The sequence below is a fragment of the Vigna unguiculata genome, chromosome 4 (assembly GCF_004118075.2).
Source record: "Vigna unguiculata cultivar IT97K-499-35 chromosome 4, ASM411807v1, whole genome shotgun sequence".
Lineage (NCBI taxonomy): Eukaryota > Viridiplantae > Streptophyta > Magnoliopsida > Fabales > Fabaceae > Vigna > Vigna unguiculata.
This window is the reverse complement of record NC_040282.1, coordinates 4,477,260-4,498,788: the sequence shown is the minus strand read 5'-3', so window position 1 is coordinate 4,498,788 and position 21,529 is coordinate 4,477,260. Positions and strand designations below refer to the sequence as shown.

The 21,529-nt window shown below is 28.2% G+C and overlaps 3 protein-coding genes across 3 annotated transcripts; all 3 read left to right on the top strand.

Moving 5' to 3' along the window:
- Positions 1-2,559: 2,559 nt before the first annotated feature.
- LOC114182560 (probable serine/threonine-protein kinase PBL11) lies at positions 2,560-6,152 on the top strand. Its single transcript, XM_028069448.1, has 6 exons — positions 2,560-2,740; positions 3,771-4,075; positions 4,195-4,330; positions 4,574-4,713; positions 4,799-4,922; positions 5,563-6,152. The coding sequence occupies exons 1-6, from the start codon at positions 2,575-2,577 to the stop codon at positions 6,096-6,098; spliced, it is 1,407 nt and encodes a 468-aa protein (XP_027925249.1). The 5' UTR covers positions 2,560-2,574; the 3' UTR covers positions 6,099-6,152.
- Positions 6,153-11,350: 5,198 nt separating this feature from the next.
- On the top strand, positions 11,351-12,368 carry LOC114182053 (probable serine/threonine-protein kinase PIX7). The gene is made up of 2 exons (XM_028068796.1): positions 11,351-11,552; positions 12,010-12,368. The coding sequence occupies exons 1-2, from the start codon at positions 11,351-11,353 to the stop codon at positions 12,366-12,368; spliced, it is 561 nt and encodes a 186-aa protein (XP_027924597.1).
- A 347-nt stretch (positions 12,369-12,715) lies between these two features.
- On the top strand, positions 12,716-17,813 carry LOC114182052 (probable serine/threonine-protein kinase PIX7). Its single transcript, XM_028068795.1, has 4 exons — positions 12,716-12,861; positions 16,119-16,254; positions 16,342-16,465; positions 17,287-17,813. Exons 1-4 carry the CDS (start codon positions 12,716-12,718, stop codon positions 17,811-17,813), a joined length of 933 nt encoding a protein of 310 aa, XP_027924596.1.
- The last annotated feature ends 3,716 nt before the right edge of the window (positions 17,814-21,529 follow it).

The following is a 21,529-nucleotide window of genomic DNA, read 5'->3' as shown; positions in this document are numbered from 1 at the left end:
TATATTTATTGTTATTGATAAAAAAAAATTTAAAAATAATTTTACATTTTAAAACTAAAAAAAAAGAAAAAATCATCCCACTGCTAGGATGTAAATGGGACGGGTTGGATACAAATAGTAGCTCCTCCATACGGTAACTGCTGGATAAATAGTTGTCTCGTATCTATATCTATGTTTGTTTGGGTATTCATTATGTTATGTGGGTACTTACATTTTTTTTTAATATTCACGGTATTTGCGGATATTTACAAAAAGAAAACTTTAATATTTAACAACAAAATTTAATCATAAATTCCAATAAAAATATAATGCATAACATTTATAAATTTCAAAGAGTGCAAATAACCATTTAAATAATGTTGAACGACAATTTAAAAATAAATGAAATTTTTTTAAAACCAATTGATAAAACATAACTCATTCAAACTCAATGTGTTAATGTTTTAATCATTTTTTTTATTTAAAATAGAGTATAGTAATATAGATATCTACGGATACATATACTATAATATTTGTATCAATTTCGTTAACAAGCGAGTATAAAAAATATTCATAATCGTTATCCAACGAGTATCCATTTTTAATATTAATTTTCTATTCGTTACAGATTTTATCCACAAGTACTCACGGGTACTGATTTTTTTTATATCTCTGCCCACCATATAAATATTTAAAATTAATATAATGTTTTATATTCAAGAAAAGAAATTTTAGTGATTAAAAGATTTTCCCATTCTCCACTCTTCTACCAACCATGTTCCACCCCACTCAACCTCCTCTTACGAAACTGAATTTATGACAATTCTTTTATGTATTTGAGATGCATTAATTGCATTTTTATGGTCCTTTAAGTGTTTCATTCATTATTTCCATTGCCAGAAGTCATCTTTCTACTTTTTCATGCATAACGCACAAAATCTCTTTTGGAAATGAGCGTTTCACTTGAATCAGTCAAAACAAATGCTCTCCATATACTCTCTCTAATATTGTTTAATACTTTTCATCTAAACTGAGAAAAATATTTAATTTTTCTCGTTTAGTGTAATCTAAATTAAATTATTTATTACATTTTTTTGGTTTTTATTTCAATTTAAATTTATTGTAATTAAAAATTACTTTAATATTGAAATTTCTGTCTTCCTAATGATCTTGGATAATTTATTAAATTTTCTGATTTATTTTTCTCTAGCTTTAATAATTTTGATGAGTGTGTACCAGTTGTTTTTAGACTTTTTATTGTACTTTACTATTGTTTAACACATTTGAGCACAGTTTATCTATTACTTCCGTTAAATCTACAATTTTAGACTCATTAATAAAGTGGGAGACTTATAATTTTGTAATTTTTATTGAATAATAAATGTTGTCTTTAAAGTAATATATGTGGGAGAGTTACTTTTATCTTTATAATTTGTCCATCTTACCCTCTGAACATCTTAAAATTCCAATTAGTATCACACATAATTTATTATTCTCCCTAATAATATTTAAGTTTTTTCATCCTGATTAAAATTAACCATGAATGATTTATTAAAATAATTTTATTACTAAAGTGAGTCCACCACTTTCCTCAACAAATTTATCCACTACAAATTACAAAAATTAATATATTTTATTTGGAGACAAATAAAAATAAATAAATTTCATTTAAATTTGAAAACATTCATCAATTTGATGACCATAAATAAAACAAGGGTTATTTTAAAATGGAGAGAGTGTTATTCGTTGCAACAAGTTCATCTCACTTCTTTTTTATCTTAGCAGAAATATTTCTTTATTATATTTTACTTAATATATCGATCCTAATTAATCCGAGATAAAATCTTGAGAAATATTTAGACATTAATTCGTATAGTAAAAAAAAAAAAGAAAACAGGTGATATTTTTTACTCAACGACTTGAAAAACTCCCCTATCTCTATTCCTCTGTAATATTTTTTTTTTAACAAAAACTTGTTCCTTTTTTATTTATCATGTTTAAAATTTCAATATAACACAATTTTATTTTCAATTATACCCTTTATTTTCGTGTTTATTGTGCCTTGAAAACTGTTTAAATATGAAAGAGGAAACAAAGTAAAAGAAGTAAGATAAATAACGTATTTAAAACTGGATTAAAAATAGAGCAGTTAGACATTTCTTTAAATTTTGTGAAAAGAAAAAGAAAAGAGAGAGTAGTGAATGGCCCTGAAATAATATGTCAGCATTAAATTCATCATTTATAATTTTGTTTATTTATTTAATATTATTAATTGGTAATAATAATAATAATAAATGTTTATACATTGACCCATATTAAATATCTAAGCATCCATTGCTAAATACAGGTTCTATATAAACAAACACTCCTTGTTCTTCTTTCTTTCACATCTCATATATTAAGTTCTGAAGCATCACAAGATAATTTGACACTAGCATTTCTATTTCCAAGGTTTTCCTTTCATTCATCAGAAAACCCTAGAATTTTCTCTTCTTTCTTGTCATCTTTAATAATTTTGTGCTAAAATTTGTGTGTGAATTTTTGTTTTTTTTTTTTTGAAGTATGGGGAGCATTGGTGGTACTGAAGCTGGTTCCATGAGTGCTGGTAAATCCAACGGAGGAAACAAAAACAAAGATGTTGCTCAAGGTGCCATTAAAGAAGGCTCAAGTTTTTGGAAGAAATTGAAGATTTTTCTAGGTTGCATGCTTCTGAGTTCAAAAGAGAAAGGAACTTCTGGTGACAAAAGCAAAGATGGTGAAGGTATGTAACTTGTTGAACCATTCTTCTCATAGTTCACCCTTTTTCCAATCGTTGTCTTCTTATTACCTTATTTAATTTTTCACATTATTATTTCTATTTCTTTTAGTTTTTTCTCTCTCCATATGGGTGTACACAACTCAAAATCCTCAATTTTTTTTTCCTATGCCATTACATCTTTCAACTTTTTTTTTATCTATGTTTCTGAATCTCTTTTTCTTATTTCCATTTACATCAAAATCCAGTTTAATCAGTCCATTATATGAATTCGTGTTTAAGTTTAATTCAATTTTAAAAAATTGACTCAATAAAATAAGTTTTGTTCCTTCTCATATATTATAATTTGGTATTATCTCTAATTGATATGAAATCGAGTGTAGAAATCGGTGACAACCTAATAATGGATGGAGATCGACTTAAATGTCGACTAAGATAAACTCTTATGTCTCTAATATCATATCAAGATAGAAAATTTAAACTTAATTAAACCATATAAATTAGTTTATTATTAAAATAAGGTCTTCACTCATATGAGACATGAGATCTTCAACAAATTCTGATTTGGGATTTTATATTAAGACCCATTTGTTTATTTTCATTTTTTTAAGTCTTTTATATCCTTGAGGGCATACAATCCTTTGGGGAGAAGAAAAATAAAACTAAAATTAGGAAATAAATGTAATAGATATGCATCTAGAAAAGGAAAAAAGAAAATTAAAAATACGAAAAGATCCGTATTATAAATTTTGAAAATTGTTTTATTTTTCATTAGATCTTTGGAGAAACCAAAACAAAAGATCGATTGCTTTCTTATAAAAGAAGAAGAACTCATTCTACATAGATACCATACGCTTATGTATATGGAATTAGTTGTTAATAAAATCAAAAAAGGGCTTTTTATTAGTAAAAAAAAATACATTGAGCATGTTGCAAAATTGAATTAGATTTAGTTAATGCGACCAGTTCATGTACAATTTCATGTTGTTGATTGAATTTTCTTTGATGTTTTTTGTTTTTTCTATGTAATGAACAGGAAGAAATGTGAGAAAAGATATTGTTCGGCGCAAAAGGTCAAAGAAACCCTCATCCAGCAACGAAGGCCAGGAGTTTATTGCAACTTCTTCCAATCTCAGGAGGTTCACTTTTCTCGATATTCAGATTGCAACAATGAATTTTGATACTAGGAGTTTTCTTGGTAGGGGAGGTTTTGGAACTGTGTTCAAAGGTTGGGTTGATGAAAGAGGGAATTGTGCAGCAACACCAGAATCAGAATCAAGGATTCCGGTAGCAGTGAAGACTCTAAACCCAAATGGATTTCAAGGTCATAAACAATGGCTTGTATGTGATATCATTCTAAACCCTAATTTATAACTTTCCATTTGTATCTTTTAAGGACTTCTTCTGACTGTGTTTTTGAGTTTAAAAATTGAATCTTTTCACTGTTCTGTGTTTTGCAGGCTGAAATTAAATATCTGGGTGAACTCTATCATCCGAATCTAGTGAGATTGGTGGGATATTGCATGGAGGAAGATAAAAGGGTACTCATGTACGAATACATGAGTCGAGGAAGCTTAGAGAAGTATCTGTTCCAAAGTATGTTTTAACTCTATTGAAATTTAGGTTCTAATACATCGACCAATGCAATATTTTAGTCATTTTTTTAAATATAGTACTTTGACATTACTTTTATACCAAAACATTAAGCTAATGGTATTTTGGATTTTCATCTTTATATAATATTTAATTTTGTATTTTCTATTCAATGTGAGACTTTTGACTGGTACTGGGACATAAGGATTTAAAATAGAAGTAACGAGAAATATTATTATGTATCAGGAGGACATGTGCGACTTCCATGGCGTATCAGGATTAAAATTGCAGTGGATGCTGCTAATGGTTTGACATTTTTGCATGAGGAAGCTTCACGGGCAGTGATCTTTCGAGATTTCAAGACATCCAATATCCTATTGGATAAGGTAATAATTTTAACTTTGCATTCATGAGTATTCAAATTTTAAACATAAAATATAAGTGTGTTTACTTAATATCAACATGTTACAGGACTTCAATGCAAAACTTTCAGACTTTGGGTTTGCAAAAGATGCTCCAGTGGGAGGTAAAAATCATGTCTCTACAGAGGTTATGGGAACAGAAGGTTACATAGCCCCTGAGTATGTGTTGACAGGTTAGTATATTTTCAAAATCTCATCAATGTTATGGTTCATGCATCTGATATAGCTTCTAGCCTTGAAAAAAATTCAGTCTTCAAGTGTGGACTCCTCTTCGAAGATGAATAGTCGTTTTTATCTGTTTTGTGTTCAACTGTTAAGAATATGAACTTATAAATTGTATTGTTGATTGAATGACTAGAACAACATGGTGAATCTGTGGGTTAAGTATGATTTTGTTCCTTTAACTTTTCAGTGAAATGTGAAATTGGTTTTTTTCGAAACTTTGGTCTAATTTAGTTCCTCAAATTTATAAATATATGGATTTAGTTCTTTTAATCAAATTTTATTAAGTTTATTTGACGTTTCAAACATATTTCATGCTAGCATTTGAGTTGCTTATACCGTTTGATATATTTCTGTTTCAATGTTAACTGAGAAACATGTTTGAAAAGTCAAATACACTTAACAAAATTTGGTTAAAAAACTAGACCCACCACTTATAAAGACATGAGACTAAAGTGGTCTAAAGTTTCGAAGAGTGATTAATTTCAATCTTCGTTAAAAGTTAAGGGACAAAAAACATATTTAACTCTACATTTGTTAATTAGAATATTCTCTTCTGTTTGGTTAAGATTAAAAATGTTTTTGACACAGGGCACCTTACAGCGAAGAGTGACGTTTATAGCTTTGGGATGGTTCTCCTTGAAATGCTGACAGGAAGAAGAGCTGTGGATCAAATGAGGCCTACAAAAGAGAAAAACTTGGTGGATTGGTTGCGTCCTCGAATAAGGAGGAAAGAAAATTTTCACTATGTGATGGACCCTAGATTTGAAGGGCAATATCCAATTAGGCATGCATATAGGGCAATGAGGTTAGCCGTTGAGTGTGTTCGCCATGATCCAAGTGCAAGACCATTGATGAGTGAAGTGGTTGGTGAGTTGAAGTCTTTATTGGCTCGTGATGATGGCACACATTCTGGTCCTTCAACTTCACCTTCGATCCCTTCAACCTCACTTGGGAGAATCCATGTTGGTCCCTCCAACCATGGTGGTGGCAGTGGTAGTGGTGTTAACAAGTACGGCCTCAGAACTGCTTCGGAACCAAATGTTCCACGGCGTTTTCAGGCCTCACCAATGGGCCAAGAAAGTCCTCTGACTCCATCTCCTCATAATCCTAGTGTTGAACCTTAATCCATTTATATCGTCTAGGGTTGGACTTTCTTCAAACCCTAATCTTGAGTTTCTTGTGCATATAACCATTTTTTTTATCATGTTATCGAATTTCATTTTGTAGTTAATTTAAAGTATGAAGTCATTCTCTCACCTTTTTGTTTTCCTCTATTACAAATGATTATAATATTTCCATATTTGATAGGAACTACTATATTTATATGTCTCTAAATAAAAAATTTCACTTAGAACCAACACAACACAAGCTCTTGTATTCAAAGAGAGATCAAGTCATCCACAATGTACTTTTATCTTCAATTTTTTTAATCTGATTTATAGTAGATTGTAACACTACAAGAAAATATCTTATTAATGATCAAGTTAATTAGTGATAAAAAAATAATAAGTCATTATAATAGCCAATTTAGATATAATTTATAAACTAAAAATTAGTAGTAACTAAAATAGTTTTTAAATTGGTCATTATAGTGAATTAGTCTCTAAATTGATATCTAATATTAGTTATCAATATTTTAGCTACAAAAAAAAAATGATTTCTAAACTTGTCCCATTAGTGGCCAATTTATATACAAATTTAGAGATCAATTTTTTTTATAACTAAAACTTTGATAACTAATGTTAGTAACTAATTTAAAGATTAATTTACTATATGCATCGATTTAGAAACTATTTTAGTTACCAATAATTTTTAGTTTATAAATTAGTATTTAAATTGGTTAGTACAATAACTAATTATTTTTTATCACTAAAATTGATTGCTAATAAAATATTTTCTTGTAGTGTAGAAAATGATTATGAATGACAACAAACAATATAAAATTAATTATTCTTCTTAATTTACAAAAATAGAATTGATTTACCAAAAGAAGGCCTTACAGCAAACAACTTGCAATAATCAATGAAACTTAAATTGGCATGAGCAATAAAGATAACTTTGCATGAAAACTAATATTGAAGATGATAAGCAAAGAACACTAAAAAAAAAATCATTAAATAACAACTAATTTTAGAGACATAAATATTTAGTTACTATATTAATTGAGTTAAATAGATTAACTAAGTTAAATATCATTTTATAATCTAAAAATTATTGGCATGTAAAATGTCTCTATAATAAATAAAAAATTATAATTGATTTGTGAATTAGAGTCTAAAATGATACGTATCATTAGTTATCAAGATTTTTGCTACTTACTATATTGATTCTATATTAACCTCTAATTTAAAATTAAAAACTAACTTAGACACTAATTTTTTAGTAGTTAAAACTTTAGTAACTAATGTTAAAAATTAATTTAAATTTTAATTTACAAACAAATTATAATTTTTAATTTATAAAAAAGATAATTTTAAATATTAATAATTTTTAATTTATAAAATATTATCTAATTATTTTTTGTCTCTATAAATTCATATATATTTAATGATTTTCTTGCGTAGAACTCCGAAAATCCTTTAATCGTGTTAAATATTTACAACACACCACAATCAAATCCAAACACAAAATTCCCCCACAACCCACAATTCCAAAATTTAGAGGAAGAGATAAAAATTGAAAAAAAAAAAGGAAGGATGAAAATAATATTATCAAAGAAAAAAAATAAGGTTAAATATGTTTTGGTCCCTCAAATTTTAGTGAATTTTGGAATTAGTCACTCTTCAAAACTTTATACCAATTTAGTCGTTCATCTTTAGAAATGCATAGATTTAGTCCTTCTTGCCAAATTTTGTTAAGTTTATTTGATATTTTAAACGTATTTTGTGATATTATTTGAGTTAACATTGAAGCGAAAATGTGTCAAACGGTGTAAATAATTCAAATACTATCATGAAATGCACTTGAAACGTCAGATAAAACTTAACAAAATTTAGTTAAAAGGAATAAATTCACGCAATTTTTAAGATGAAGGATTAAATTAGTCAAAAATTTTGAAGAGGGACTAATTCTAAATTTCACTGAAACTTGAGGGACCAACAACATATTTAACCCAAAAAAAATATGTATAGATATTCTACACTTTAACTAAGGTTGAGTTCAATAAAGGAAGCCAACAATAATAATAAGTTCTAAAGTTTGTAAGAGGGGCAGAAAGATGGAATAAGAGAGAATCAAAAATCAAAAGTTTTGCTTTTCCAGAAATTTTTTAGATTACTATTAGTACTCATTCACTTACTAACGTCACTTTCTTTTATTTTGAGTTATAAGTTTATTTCAACCCAAACCTCAAGGCCCAGTATCTTTTACTATACCCACCACTTAATATACTATTCGCAATCTAAAGATTAAATACAAATATCCTTTTCTAACAAAATCTAAAACTAGCACACACACATTTTATAAATACCTTATATATAATTAAATAAATAAGAGCTTAAATACTTATCTCATAAAAAAAGTCTTTGCGAAAGTGTCATTTTTCTCTTCTCTTATAAACTCTATATCAATTAAAAAAATGTATTCATTGATTATTTAAAAATATTTATTACAATTAATGTGCGTCTACTCAATAATAATTTTTTTAACAAAAAAAGTCTGATAAAATTTTATTACAAAATGGGGAAACTAGACACATAAGATAGTTAATAATTAATTTATTATCAAATTTAAACATGTTTAATAAAACAAATTATCCTTATCCATCGTTTAAAAAATCAAACCGAATAACTCAGGGATATTTATTTATGTCTTTAGATGTATTAAGAAGATATGGAAAGGAAGTAGAAACAAAAATAAATAAAACAGGTCAGACATGACAAAAAAGAATCATTTCTTATATCAGATTGAGGTGTAAAAAAGGGGGAAATAAATTCAAAATTAAGTTTTTTTAAGGAGTTTTTTTTTTCGGTTAAATATGATTTTAGTCATAAAATTGGACCTCAAATTAAAATTTGTCTATGTTTCAAATTTTGTTAATTTTAGTCCTTAAATTTTAAAAAAAAATTATATAATTATATAAATGCAATAACATTAATTTTTTTGAGTTTGTTAAATGATTTTTTCAAACTAACATCGAAATAAAAATATGTCAAACGGTAGTAACAACTTAATTATCAACCTGAAATGCATTTGACATGTCAAAAAATTGTAATTGAGTAAAAAAAACTATTTATTCAATTAAGTTTGGAAAACAATATATATCAAAGTTTATAACGGTCAAATTTCAATTTGGCGTTATATTTGGAGACTAAAAATATATTTAAACTTTTTTTACATAATATATAGTAATATACTTATTCTTATTGTTTTTCAATTAAAAGACATATCCAACTTTTGGTTAAATTAAATAGCAACTTCCTAAACTATTTTGAAAATTTTTAATTAGCTCATTTAACTAAAACAAATATGTAATATTTAAGTACTTGATTGTTTTTTTAGTTTAGGAACAAAGTAAAAAATTTCCAAAAACCATTTGATTATTTTTTAAGCGAAAATTATTAACATCAAATAATACCAATACATATTCAAACAACCTAAATAAAAAAGGCAACACTGAGAACCAATATTCCTTTATTAAGAACATAGTATACCAAGTAAAAGCAGGGAAACCTCCCCACAAAATTCATAAACAATTAAAATAAAAACTTAGAGATGTAATCAAATAGGAAAATTTAGTGACACCTGCAACAGTTAATTGTGATATGATGAGGAGGAGGGTGTTGACCATTGACCAAAGAATAATATGTGAAGTAATAGTTAAATTAAATTAAAAAATTACATGTATTACTGTTATAACCTTGACCACATTTATTTTGAATTAATATTAAGTATTTAAAATCATTGAAAAATTACATATAACTAAACACCTGGTCAATGATAATTATAGTCAATTACTATAGTAATTAAGTTATTAGTTTCTTAATTTATCTTAAAATATTTAGAGATATATCTCCAAACCCTGTGAGTTCTGAATCCCTTGAATATTACAAAAATAATGAACACAAAAACGTGGAATGGTTTTTGCACTGGTTTTCAAAGTTCTCTGCACATTGCATCCAAGAAGTTATTATGACAGAGAAATGTATGAGTGTTTGCATCAGAAATGGTTCTATCGTTCTTCTGAAATAATGCAGTTCATCACTGTTCTTGCATTCCATTCCTTGGCCAAGTAATGTATATTCTGTCATCTGATTTTTCAAATAGTTTTAGAACACTGTTTTTGATGCATTCAACATTTCTTATATTTTTCTTTTGTCGTTTTATGAATTATGTTAATCGAGATGCTTTTGATAACAAGAAAAATGGTGTCGTTTTTGACATGTTACATGTAGACCTCACTTAAACATTTTTGAATTCAAAATATAAAAGTATATATATTTAAAAACGATAATTTAAAAATTATAAAAGTTAAAACTAATATATATTTATTTACTTTATTTTCTTAATTTACAAAAGATTTTCTAAGAAAGTAAAATCATGATGGAATAATCACCTTACAATTGAAACATATAATACTTTTAATAAATCGTTTTGTCTACTAGTCATTTTTGTCGTATGTTTTTTTAATTAATTCACCCAAAAAAATATTTAATATTTAAATTAATCTATTGATAGTTTATTATATAATTGCTTAAATTACTTTTATAAATCAATCCTTAATTAATACATTACGAGTTCAAAATCAAAAACTTATTCATCTTAATGCTTATGCATGTTAACGTGTTCTCTTTCTCAAATATTCATTGATTACTATTGACTATTTTTCTTTGCACATACTCATTTCTCATATTCAATGAGGTTAGTTTTTAACTTGTTTATCAGGTCTAGTTAAACACTAAACACAAAAACATTACCTTTAATATCTTTTGTAATAAAAAAAAAAAACAAGTTTTCCATAGTTATACAATCACGAATGAGATTAATCTGTCTATTTTTTTTAAAATATATATGATATTAAATCTAATTTTATCATTAGTGTTTGTTAACTTCCATGATGTTTTTTTTTTGGAATCTCTCAAAAATATATTTCACCACCCTAACATTTATTATTATTTATTAATAAAAAGCATAGACCCACATAAAACATTCAAACACAGATGATTTTTAATAAGCTCACAATGTTACTCTATTAACCATTCTACCTCTGATGCACATACCTTATTAAGCACTGAAGAATAATACTAAGATCAGTTTCACACAATATTACTGCAAAGTGTGTTGTTAATTACCTGGCATGTCTCTTCTTTGTTTTCATCATTAAGATTTTTTTTCTTTTTTTTGCTGAAATTCATATTTGTTGAATGTTTTAGGGAAAATGGGGAGCATTTCTGGTACTAGGGTTGGATCTACAATTGGGGGAAAATCCAAAGGAGGGAGAAAAAACAAAGATGTTGTTCAAAGTAGTAATGGAAAAGGTTCAAGATTTTGGAAGAAATTGAGAATTTTCCTAGGTTGCATGTTTTGGAGTTCCAAAGGGGAAGGTTCCTCCATAAACAAAATCAACCAAGCTGATCATGGTAATATATTAATTCTACCTTTTTTTTTTTCACCAATATTTCTTACAATTTTGTTTGACTAAAATTCTTGTGTTGACTTGTTTGATTTATACATTGGAATAGTCACTATTAAAAGACTTAATTTGATTCCACATTCTCAAAAAATCATGTTTACCTATATTATCTTTGGTTTTTAATTTGTATTAGATGTCCACAAATCTTTCCTCTTACACTATAAATACAAAAAAGTAATTTTGAAAAGCCAACTTAAAATTCAATTTCTTTCTTAAACAAAATCTACATTGATTTTGTGAACATATTTGTTAACATAATTACTTGTGAAGTAAAATTGAATGTGCATCTTTTATGTGTAGTATGCATGCAAAATGGGAAATTCAAGATCTTCTTTTACATGTACAAATTTAGATTTAGTTGTGTTTAATTCATCTAAATGTTATGTCGCTTATTAAATCAACAGGAAAACATGTTACAAATGATGTTGAGAGACAACAACTGATTGTCCCAAGATCCTCATCATCAAACAGAAGGGTACTCAGGCATGCAAGATTGTGTGTTCCGGATCAAGAACTGTTTGAAGCTTCTTTGCTTCTTCGAAGGTTCAGTTTTCAAGATCTTATGTTGGCAACACGAACTTTTAAGGTTGAGAATTTTCATGACGAGGAAGGGTTTGGGATTTTGTTGAAGGGTTGGATTAATCAATATGGGAACTATGCAGCAAGGCCTGGAAAAGGGATTCCCATTGCAGTCAAGGCACTCAACTTAAATGAATCTCAAGATCAAAAAGAATGGCTTGTATGTGATGCTAACCCTAACTAAATTTCTTTATTTTCTTTGCTATTTATTTTATTTTGACCATTTTTTTTATTAAGAAAATTACATGGCTTCGATATTTCTTATATTATAAGTCTTTTTATAGTTGTTTTAAACATATTACACTCACAACTCCAAAAAGGTGCATAATAATGTGAATCCTCTAAAAGGGGTTAATGTAATGTTGGATACTCAGAAATAGGTGCATAATCTTAAGATAATTAGAAAATGTGTTAGTGTGTAATTTTGCTTATTTTTTTTATACATATAAAATGCTGTAATTCACATTACTTATTACTATTTATGTTGTTAATTAAAAATTTTGATTTTTTTTTTGTCTCTATTTCATGTATATGCAGGAAGAAATTATTTATCTTAGTAAACTCCAACATTTAAATCTGGTTAGACTCTTAGGATTTTGTCTTGAGGATGACAAAAGGCTGCTTGTGTACGAGCATGTATGTGAAGGAAGTTTAGAGAAGCATCTTTTCAAGAGTATGTTTTAATTTATTTATTTATCCATTATTCATGTTAGTTTTTTAATAGTATCTGTATGCTTTTAAAATAATTATTTTATTTTCTATTTTAGTTTTTTTTTTCATTATTCAATCATAATTTTACAAATAAAAAACAACAACAAAAAAAATAAAACCAAAATGAATCCTCCTAAAATAAACTAACCCTTATTTAGTGTGACTGTTTTAATGTCACAAAAGTTACAATGTCATGGTGTAATGAAACTTATTTAGTGGTGTGGGAAAAAGCCAAGTTAAGAAATAGGTTCATAAATTACCAATTGAGTGAATTCCAAGCTTTTTTTTTTTTCCTACAATAAGAGTATTATTTATATACATGGTGCATGTTACCAATTCCTTTTACATAGACCCTATAATCAAGAGATCATATTTTATATCTTATTGCATCTTATTAGTTTTGTAGATTTTGCATTTTATTTCTCATGCCTTTCACCCTTATTGTTGAGTGAGCATAGTGCTTTCTCCGCCATGGACGTGAAATCATGTTATTTCATTATACTAGAAGGACATAAGCTAGTTAAGGTGTTAGTAAAGTGAGACCTAAATAGTTACAAAGAGAAAATGAAAAGTTGGTTAGTACTATCAATTATCTTATCAACCAGAACCTTTTATCTAGTGGTGAGGACCCTTTTCAAGAAGAAGTCATAGTCCATTTTCTTGTGTTAATCAAGAAGAAGGACAAGTAGTGGTGATTTTGCACTAACTAGAGAGTCTTGAAAACTATTATTATCAAAGATTATTTTCCTATAAAAATAGTAGACAAACTACTTTATGAATTTTTTGGAGCCAACTAGTTTCTAAATTACATTTCTCATCAAATTCTTGTGTGGTCAAAAAATAGTTTAAGACAACATTTTATGGGTATTAGAGGAGTTGACAATGTTCTCTAGCTCACTAACACTCTAATCACATTCTAATACCTTATGAACATCGTGTTTTAGTGGAAATTCTAGGTTTTCTTTAACGAAATTTTAGTTTATAGCCTAGGGTTCTCAACTACAACACCTCGAGTTAGTTTTACAAACTCTTCAACAACATGTGACAAAGTCTCGTGTTTAGGTGGATAATGGAAGACTCCAAGGTGCAAGAAGTGATGAAATGACCAACACATACAAATATTAAACAAGTGTGTGATTTTCTTGGACTTAAAGGGTATTATAGACCCTTCATCAAGTATTATGTTACAATAGTCGAACCTCTTAAAATTTTGCTAAAGTTGGAATGAGGCTACCAAAGTAGAAGGTTATAACCTTAAACATGTTAAGTTGAATAAATAATTTGTTCAATTTAAAATGCTTGAGGTTTAATATAGGTTGATGTTCAATTGCAAGAACTTATAAAAGCATGTTCCACCCTCGTATAACTTCTCATTTACCTTGAAAGAGAATTTGCTCTTTCACAAATATTGACCTACTATATGCAATTTGATGAACAATCAAAATTGCTAAAAAAATTCCTTGAGATGTATTTGTATAGTTTCACATTTCAAAACCTAAAAGCTTATTTTTCTTCAACAACTCTCAAAGAACTATCTACTCATGCAACATTGCGCTTCAGTCAAATTCAAGGCAAAGAATATGTTATCCAAAGAAGAGACAAGCATATCCAATTATTGAAATATTATATAAAGAAGATAAGAGCATTTATTGCTACATGGAATGCATTTAATGCATCCTTCAATATCGAGCTCATCAGACAAAAGAAGAGACATTAAAAAAAGAATTTACTCAAAGATCATAAACGATTTTACAATGGCTACTTTCTTCAAAATCTATATAAAATATTTCATAATGAAGAATAGGGAGAAAAAAAACGTTGCATATATAGTATCAAAACACTATTGAAATTTTTTAGCCAACTAAAGATTCATAGAGGAACATTCAGTTAACAAGCTCTAAGAGAGGGTTATTAAATCTTGTATACGTTAATAGATGATTACCCTCTCTAGCGAGCAACTTAGTGATGCCTGATCACTCCTCATACAAATTGCTTATCATAACTAGCAAGCAAAAGTAGTTGGTTATTAACCAAGAGTGACTATTATTTGAAGAATACTTGCTTAAGTCGAAAAGAAACTTGTGAAAGAATATTAAGTTGAGTCAAAAGTAAATTTTTTAAATAATACTTGAACAAGGTGATACAAGACTGGTTGGGAGATGAAAGAGTATTCAAGTTGATATAGAAGTCACTTCAAATATTTCTCTTTAGGAATACCTCTATAAATATGAACTCTCAAGTAAGAAAATAGAAAAGAACATTTCATATAATTGAAAGAAGATATGTGGTTTATCAAAAGGTAGAAATCTTAGAAGCCAATAAATCTTTTATCTATTGTTCCATTGACTTGATGCACCCGATATAAAACTCTACCAATTTGTTAAGTAGTGGAATTTAAGCTTAATTCAACCTTACAAAACTGACTTGTAAGGTGGGGTTTGAACTCACTTATATATTGTAAATTGGCCTTATTTAGTCGATGTAAGACTTCCAGCACATCCCCCTTATGTCAAGGCATATACATATTGAGCATGAGAATAAACATTATTGAGTGGTTTAGTAGCAGCCCAATAACGGGTGGAACAATAAATCCAACAAATAATAAACATTGCAAGGATATGTATAACTCATAACTTTAATATTGTGTTAAGAAGTAGACTTATATATATATATATATATGTTATATTAGTCTTATCTCTAGTCGATGTGTGAGTTCTAATACAATTCACTAATACTTTTCAAAGAATTTTTACTACCTTTAGAGGAAACCATAACATCATCCACACATACAAAACATTTGTATGAATAGGAATAACTTTGAATAACATCATAGCATCAATCCTACCATTGTGAACCACTTTTATTGAGTTTCTACTAAGTCATTTCACAAGAAAAAAGAACATAAGAGGATCTCCCCTACTATAAAAAGTTACCCACCAAATCCTTACCACTCTAATAAAAAATTTACAGAATATAAGATAGTGTAGATCCAATAGTTATTTTATCTCTATAGTATTACCTTATTTTACTATCCTCGTTCAATGAATAAAACATTCACAATTTTATTTTAGATCACATTTATCTTAATATAACTTGCACTTTTAATATATTTGCTTTTTATAAAATTTGAACTTATTTTGCTTAACATTTAGGTTATTGATTATTGTATGTGTTAAGATATATATTATAGACTCATAAGTTATTATTGGCATCTATCAGCAAGAGCTGTACACCTTACATGGCCTATGAGGATGAAAATTGCAATTGGCGCTGCTAATGGCATGTCATTTTTGCATGAGGAAACTTCAAGACCATTAATATTTCGAGATTTTAAGACCTCTAATATCCTATTGGATAAGGTAACTTGACTGTTCCATGGCTTACTATTCTAATTTTCAACATATTTACACCATTACCTACATCTTAATATCATCTTATTGGATCAGGATTACAACACAAAACTTTGGGACTTTAGTCTTGCGAAAGATGCTTCAATGGGACATGAAATCCATACAACAACTAAAAGGGTCAGATCAAAAGGCTACGAAGCCCCAGAGTATATAATGACAGGTTCGTATACTTAAACATCTCAATTTTGGAGGCTGTCAAGGACATCCAAAGAAGGGTGTTAAGGTTACATATTTATAAAATAAGAAAGGCAAATAGAAAGTTTAGATTAAATATTTCTTAAAATAAGGCATTATTTGAAAGGATAATGATCATTGAAAAAAAAACTATTGTTGCTAATTTTATATTCCTTTCTTATTTTCTATCTACACAGATGTTATCACTAAGTCTCTTTGATTGATTCAACTAGATATTTCCTGTGTAGTAGACAATCACAGGCATTGAGAAAATACCTCTTCAAGACCCTATTTAGTTTTTCTTCATAATAAACTTATCAAATCAATGTAATAAGATATATGAACTTGTGATATTTTGTCTAAGATAAAAAGTACAACAATTATTTTTCTTAAAAAAAAAGAAGAAGATAAGAACCTATCTACAAAAAGTATAAAATTGCATAGTTGTCATGACTCTATTGTAAATCTAGAGTGTTTGGTGCTTAAAACTACTTTTTGGTTTAATAATTATATAACTTCTCAAATTTCTTGCTAAATGGACAAATATATAAATGACTTGACTTCTTTAATGAAAACTCTCACAACAATTTGTTCAAAGATTAACTATACCAAAACCTCCAATTTTATTAGGATACAATGAATTTCTCATCTTTTTATCTATGTCTTTTGATCTTATTGTTTCACTAAAAACATACACACAATGCATTGCACATGGTAATAGTGTATGCATGCTTTAAGCTTCAATGTTGCATATAGTGCAAGTTTCTACTCCATTTGTTGTTAACATTAATAGTGTTACTGACACAGGACTCCTTACTTCCAAGAGTAATGTTTATAGCTTTGGACTAGTTCTACTTGAACTATTGACAGGAAGAAGAGTTATAGATCAAACAATGCCTACAGAGGAGCAAAACTTGATAGAATGGTTAGGGCCTCGTCTTAGGAACAAAGCAAACTTCCATTATTTGATGGATCCTAGACTTGAAGGTAAATATCCAACAAAATTTGCTCATAGGACAATGAGGTTAGCTATTCATTGTCTTCGCCTTGACCCAAACACAAGACCCCATATGAGACAAGTACTTCATGAGTTAAAGTCTTTGCATGATGACATGCTTGGATCCTCAACCTCCCATAGGAGAATGTATAAAGGTCCATCAAACCATGTTAGTCCAAACAAGTATGGCGTTGGAATATGTTCATCATCGAATTTTCCAAGGTGCTTCCAAGCCATGCCAGAGTGTCAAGATTATCCTCTACCTCTACCTCCATCTCCATCAAATCCAAGAGTTAGATCTTCGTCAAATCCTAGTTTGAAAATTTATTCAACCTAGTGTTAGTTGCTTGTGTACATAACTATTATTTTTATCTTGTGAAATTTAGAGGAATTAATTATATTGTTTTCTAGTTCCATATTGTAACAAACAAATCTAAATTTAGATAGCAATTCAAAGAACAAAGTAAACAAGTATTACTAAATTGTTATATACATATGATCTCACCCTTTATTTATGCATAATGAGTGTTACAATCTTTACCGTATTTGTCATTAAATTTTGTTTTCAAAAACTCGATCCTAAGCACAAAGTATTTGTCTCCTTAACACTTTAGGAAAACAAAACTAAGGATGATGAAACATTAGTAGTCTATTTTTTTTAACCTTTTATTTTGAAAAAAAAAAATTCAAACCATAATCAATTTAATTGATTTTGACTTTCATGAAATTTTTTCACAAATGACTTGCATCACAACAACAAATGTCTAGTAGATTTCATATCACTCTTTTGAAACTTATATGTATTACCATCTCCATAAAATTTCTTCTTTTCTCCAAATTATCATTATATATAAGTTTTACAAAATTAATGTTATGATGTAAATATTTTTCTTTAAAAATATTTTTGAATAATAAGAAACTATTTTTATATTCTAGTAACTATTATAATTTAAGTTTATGTGTGATTAATATATAGAAATAGAATGAGAGAATGCACCATAATATGTGAAACCTAACTTGGTGTCCCTTTTGAAATAGAAATACACTATGGTGACATGTTATGACATTACAAAAAATTGTCTATATTGTAGCGGTTTTAATATGGTGATTGTTTAAAATTGTCGCTTGATAAAGGCAAACTTGGGTTGAGATTTTATATACAGAGGGCTTGAGCCCCAAAATCCCCAACATCACATAGTATGAAGTTTTAAAAGAGTTGTTCAGTTGTGTGACCTATTGGCAAGTGCACCAAGTCATTTGTAGTACAGCTAAATGAGGGTTATCTTATCCACAGAGATTTAGCAAGCATATTAGTAGTTTTTTTTTTGTATTTGGAACATATTGATGGTAGTATATATTATATAGATTGAGTGGAGTAGAGGCTATGAGTAGTTTCATCTCATCCTCTTCCATGGCACCATTGTTGATCTTGTTTATATACTTACGCAAATCATTCATTATCCTATGAGTGTTCTTTAAATGTAACTTTAGGTCCATTCCTGGCACCTAGAGCCTAAGATCATCAAACTTCAGTATGATTTCTCGATGACTGCTTTAATGAATCACCTCAATAAGGATCAAGACTTTATAACCAACTAGAGCCTTATATTTATTCATAGCATCTAAAACTTGAAGGAGAATTAGCTGGACCACAACTTGGAACCAGTTCTCACTCAACTCTAAGTTAGTGAAATAAGACGAGTGGTTAGTTCATCCACAACAAACACAAACTAACTCACAAATATATTGAATGAAAATATAGATAAATATTCAAGAAGTAGAAGTACAGAGAATTAGAATTGATTACATCCAACCTTACAAGAGAGTTCAGCTACTCATAGAATATTGCAATGCAATCCCCGCAACATCTAGACATAAGATTTACAATGAAAATGTCTATCTCAAGCCTCCAAAATTGTGTTCCTACTTTACTACTATATATTTAAGTCTTCACTACTAAATATGTCTCCACTCCACACCTAAAATAAGGACATGAGATATACATTTACAAATTATCCAAGGCAGTGCTTGGCTCCAGCTTTGGCGCTTAAGCAGCAAAGGTTTTATTCCAAATCTTTCCAAGGACTTAAGCCGCAATTTTGGGGCTCGAGATGTAAAAGTCTCGATCCTTCTAAAGGTGGGTGCTTGAGATTTTCTCCTCATGAGGATTTCCTTTTATGGCCCAAGCCTCAAGATCTGGAATGTAACTTCCCTCCTCATGAGAGTTTCCTTCTAAACCTGAGGCTAAGCCATGAAGACTCTTGTCTAAAGAAGTTATCTCAGTAGCTTGAAGTTATCTCATGTTTAATTCTTGAGATTCCTTTTGCAATGGGTTTACTTTATGGCTTGAGCTTTAATTCTGCCGCTCAACTACATCAGTCACAATTTGCCCATAATTGGATATTTTAATCCAGTTTCTCTGTTTTTCCACCTTAACTTTGTTTTGATGCTTAAAATTACAAAACTAACTAAATACGGCTGAATTCAGCAAAATGTAAGTAAAATAAAAACAATATTAGTGCTAACATTATCTTAAAATTCATATAATTTTGGCACTTATGACAGTTTTATACAATATAATATGGTAGTTTGAAAACTACCACATTTTGAATGTAAAGTATGACTTTTTTAATTTCCATAAATAAATTATGGCAGTTGAAAATATCGTAATATAACTCGAATAATGGCATTTCAAAATATCGATGTTTACATTAAAAATGTTTTCAAATAAAAAATGTCATTTTTACACTATTTTAAATTAGGGTTGTTGCGGCGATTTATGAAAATTGTCATATTATACTTTGTGATAATAAGATCTATGACAATTTTAAAAATTATCATATGCGTAAGTTATGGCGGTTCAAATTGCCATAATATACCAAAATAATCGTCAAAATTTACACAGTCTTTTGTAGGGAGTAACAATATAACATTATTAGTTTATATTAGTGTGACAAATATTATATTACAATGGGATAAGATTATTATCATATCTTTAGTTTTTAAGAGAGTGAAATGGAGTGATGTGAGGAGTGGGTAACATTACATGTTATTACGCAGTGTGTATACTAGAGTGATATGTTAATTTTGACCATTGTTATTAGTTATTTTACTTTAACAAAATTAATTTTCTTTAATTTTTAACTTAGTCTCTCTTTTTATTTTTTATTTTGTAAGTAGTTGGATAGTGATTACTCTCGTTTAATTATACCTTTAGTATGTATACAAGAGTGATATGTTAATTTTCACCGTTGTTATTAGTTATTTTACTTTAACAAAATTAATTTTTCTTTAGTTGTTAACTAGTTTGTCTTTTGATTTTTTATTTTGTAAGTAATTGGATATTGATTACTCTAGTTCAATTATACCTTAGTTTCCATTACTTTTTTGTCTAACAATTGAATGGGAATAGGAATGGAAACGGGTTAGGTCGGGCACGGATCGTGCCTACCCGTAACTCGACCCACAATAAAAAAATTCACTAACAACCTGCCTAAAGAATACTCGTCAAGTACTTGCTTAAAAAATACCCATGCATATTTTAAAATCTGTGGATACCTACAAATATTTAAAAAAAATGTTATAATTTTTTTAAATAAAATTACAAAAAAATAAAAATAAAAATAAAAATTAAATTATAATTTTATTAAATTTAATCTAATAAAATATAATTTTAATTTTAATTAAATTTAGTTTAATGAACATAAATTAAATTTTAATTTTAATTTTTTGCAAGTAACGAATACTCGCGGGTATGGATAGTATGATACTCGTACCAGACCCGTATATAGACATGTATTAAAATACTTGCTATCCGCGGATGTTAAATATCCATCATGGATTTTATCCACGAATACTTGGATACCTTGTTGGGAATAGTCCAACTGTGAGTCAAAAATCTCACATTGGATAGAATAGACAAAGTTAAACACTATATAAGAATAAAAACTCATAACATCATTGCCTTAAGGTTTTGGTGTAAAACTGGTGTCAAATGTCTTATATGTATAAAACTTATATCATATAACTATATTGAACCACAATCTCTCTATA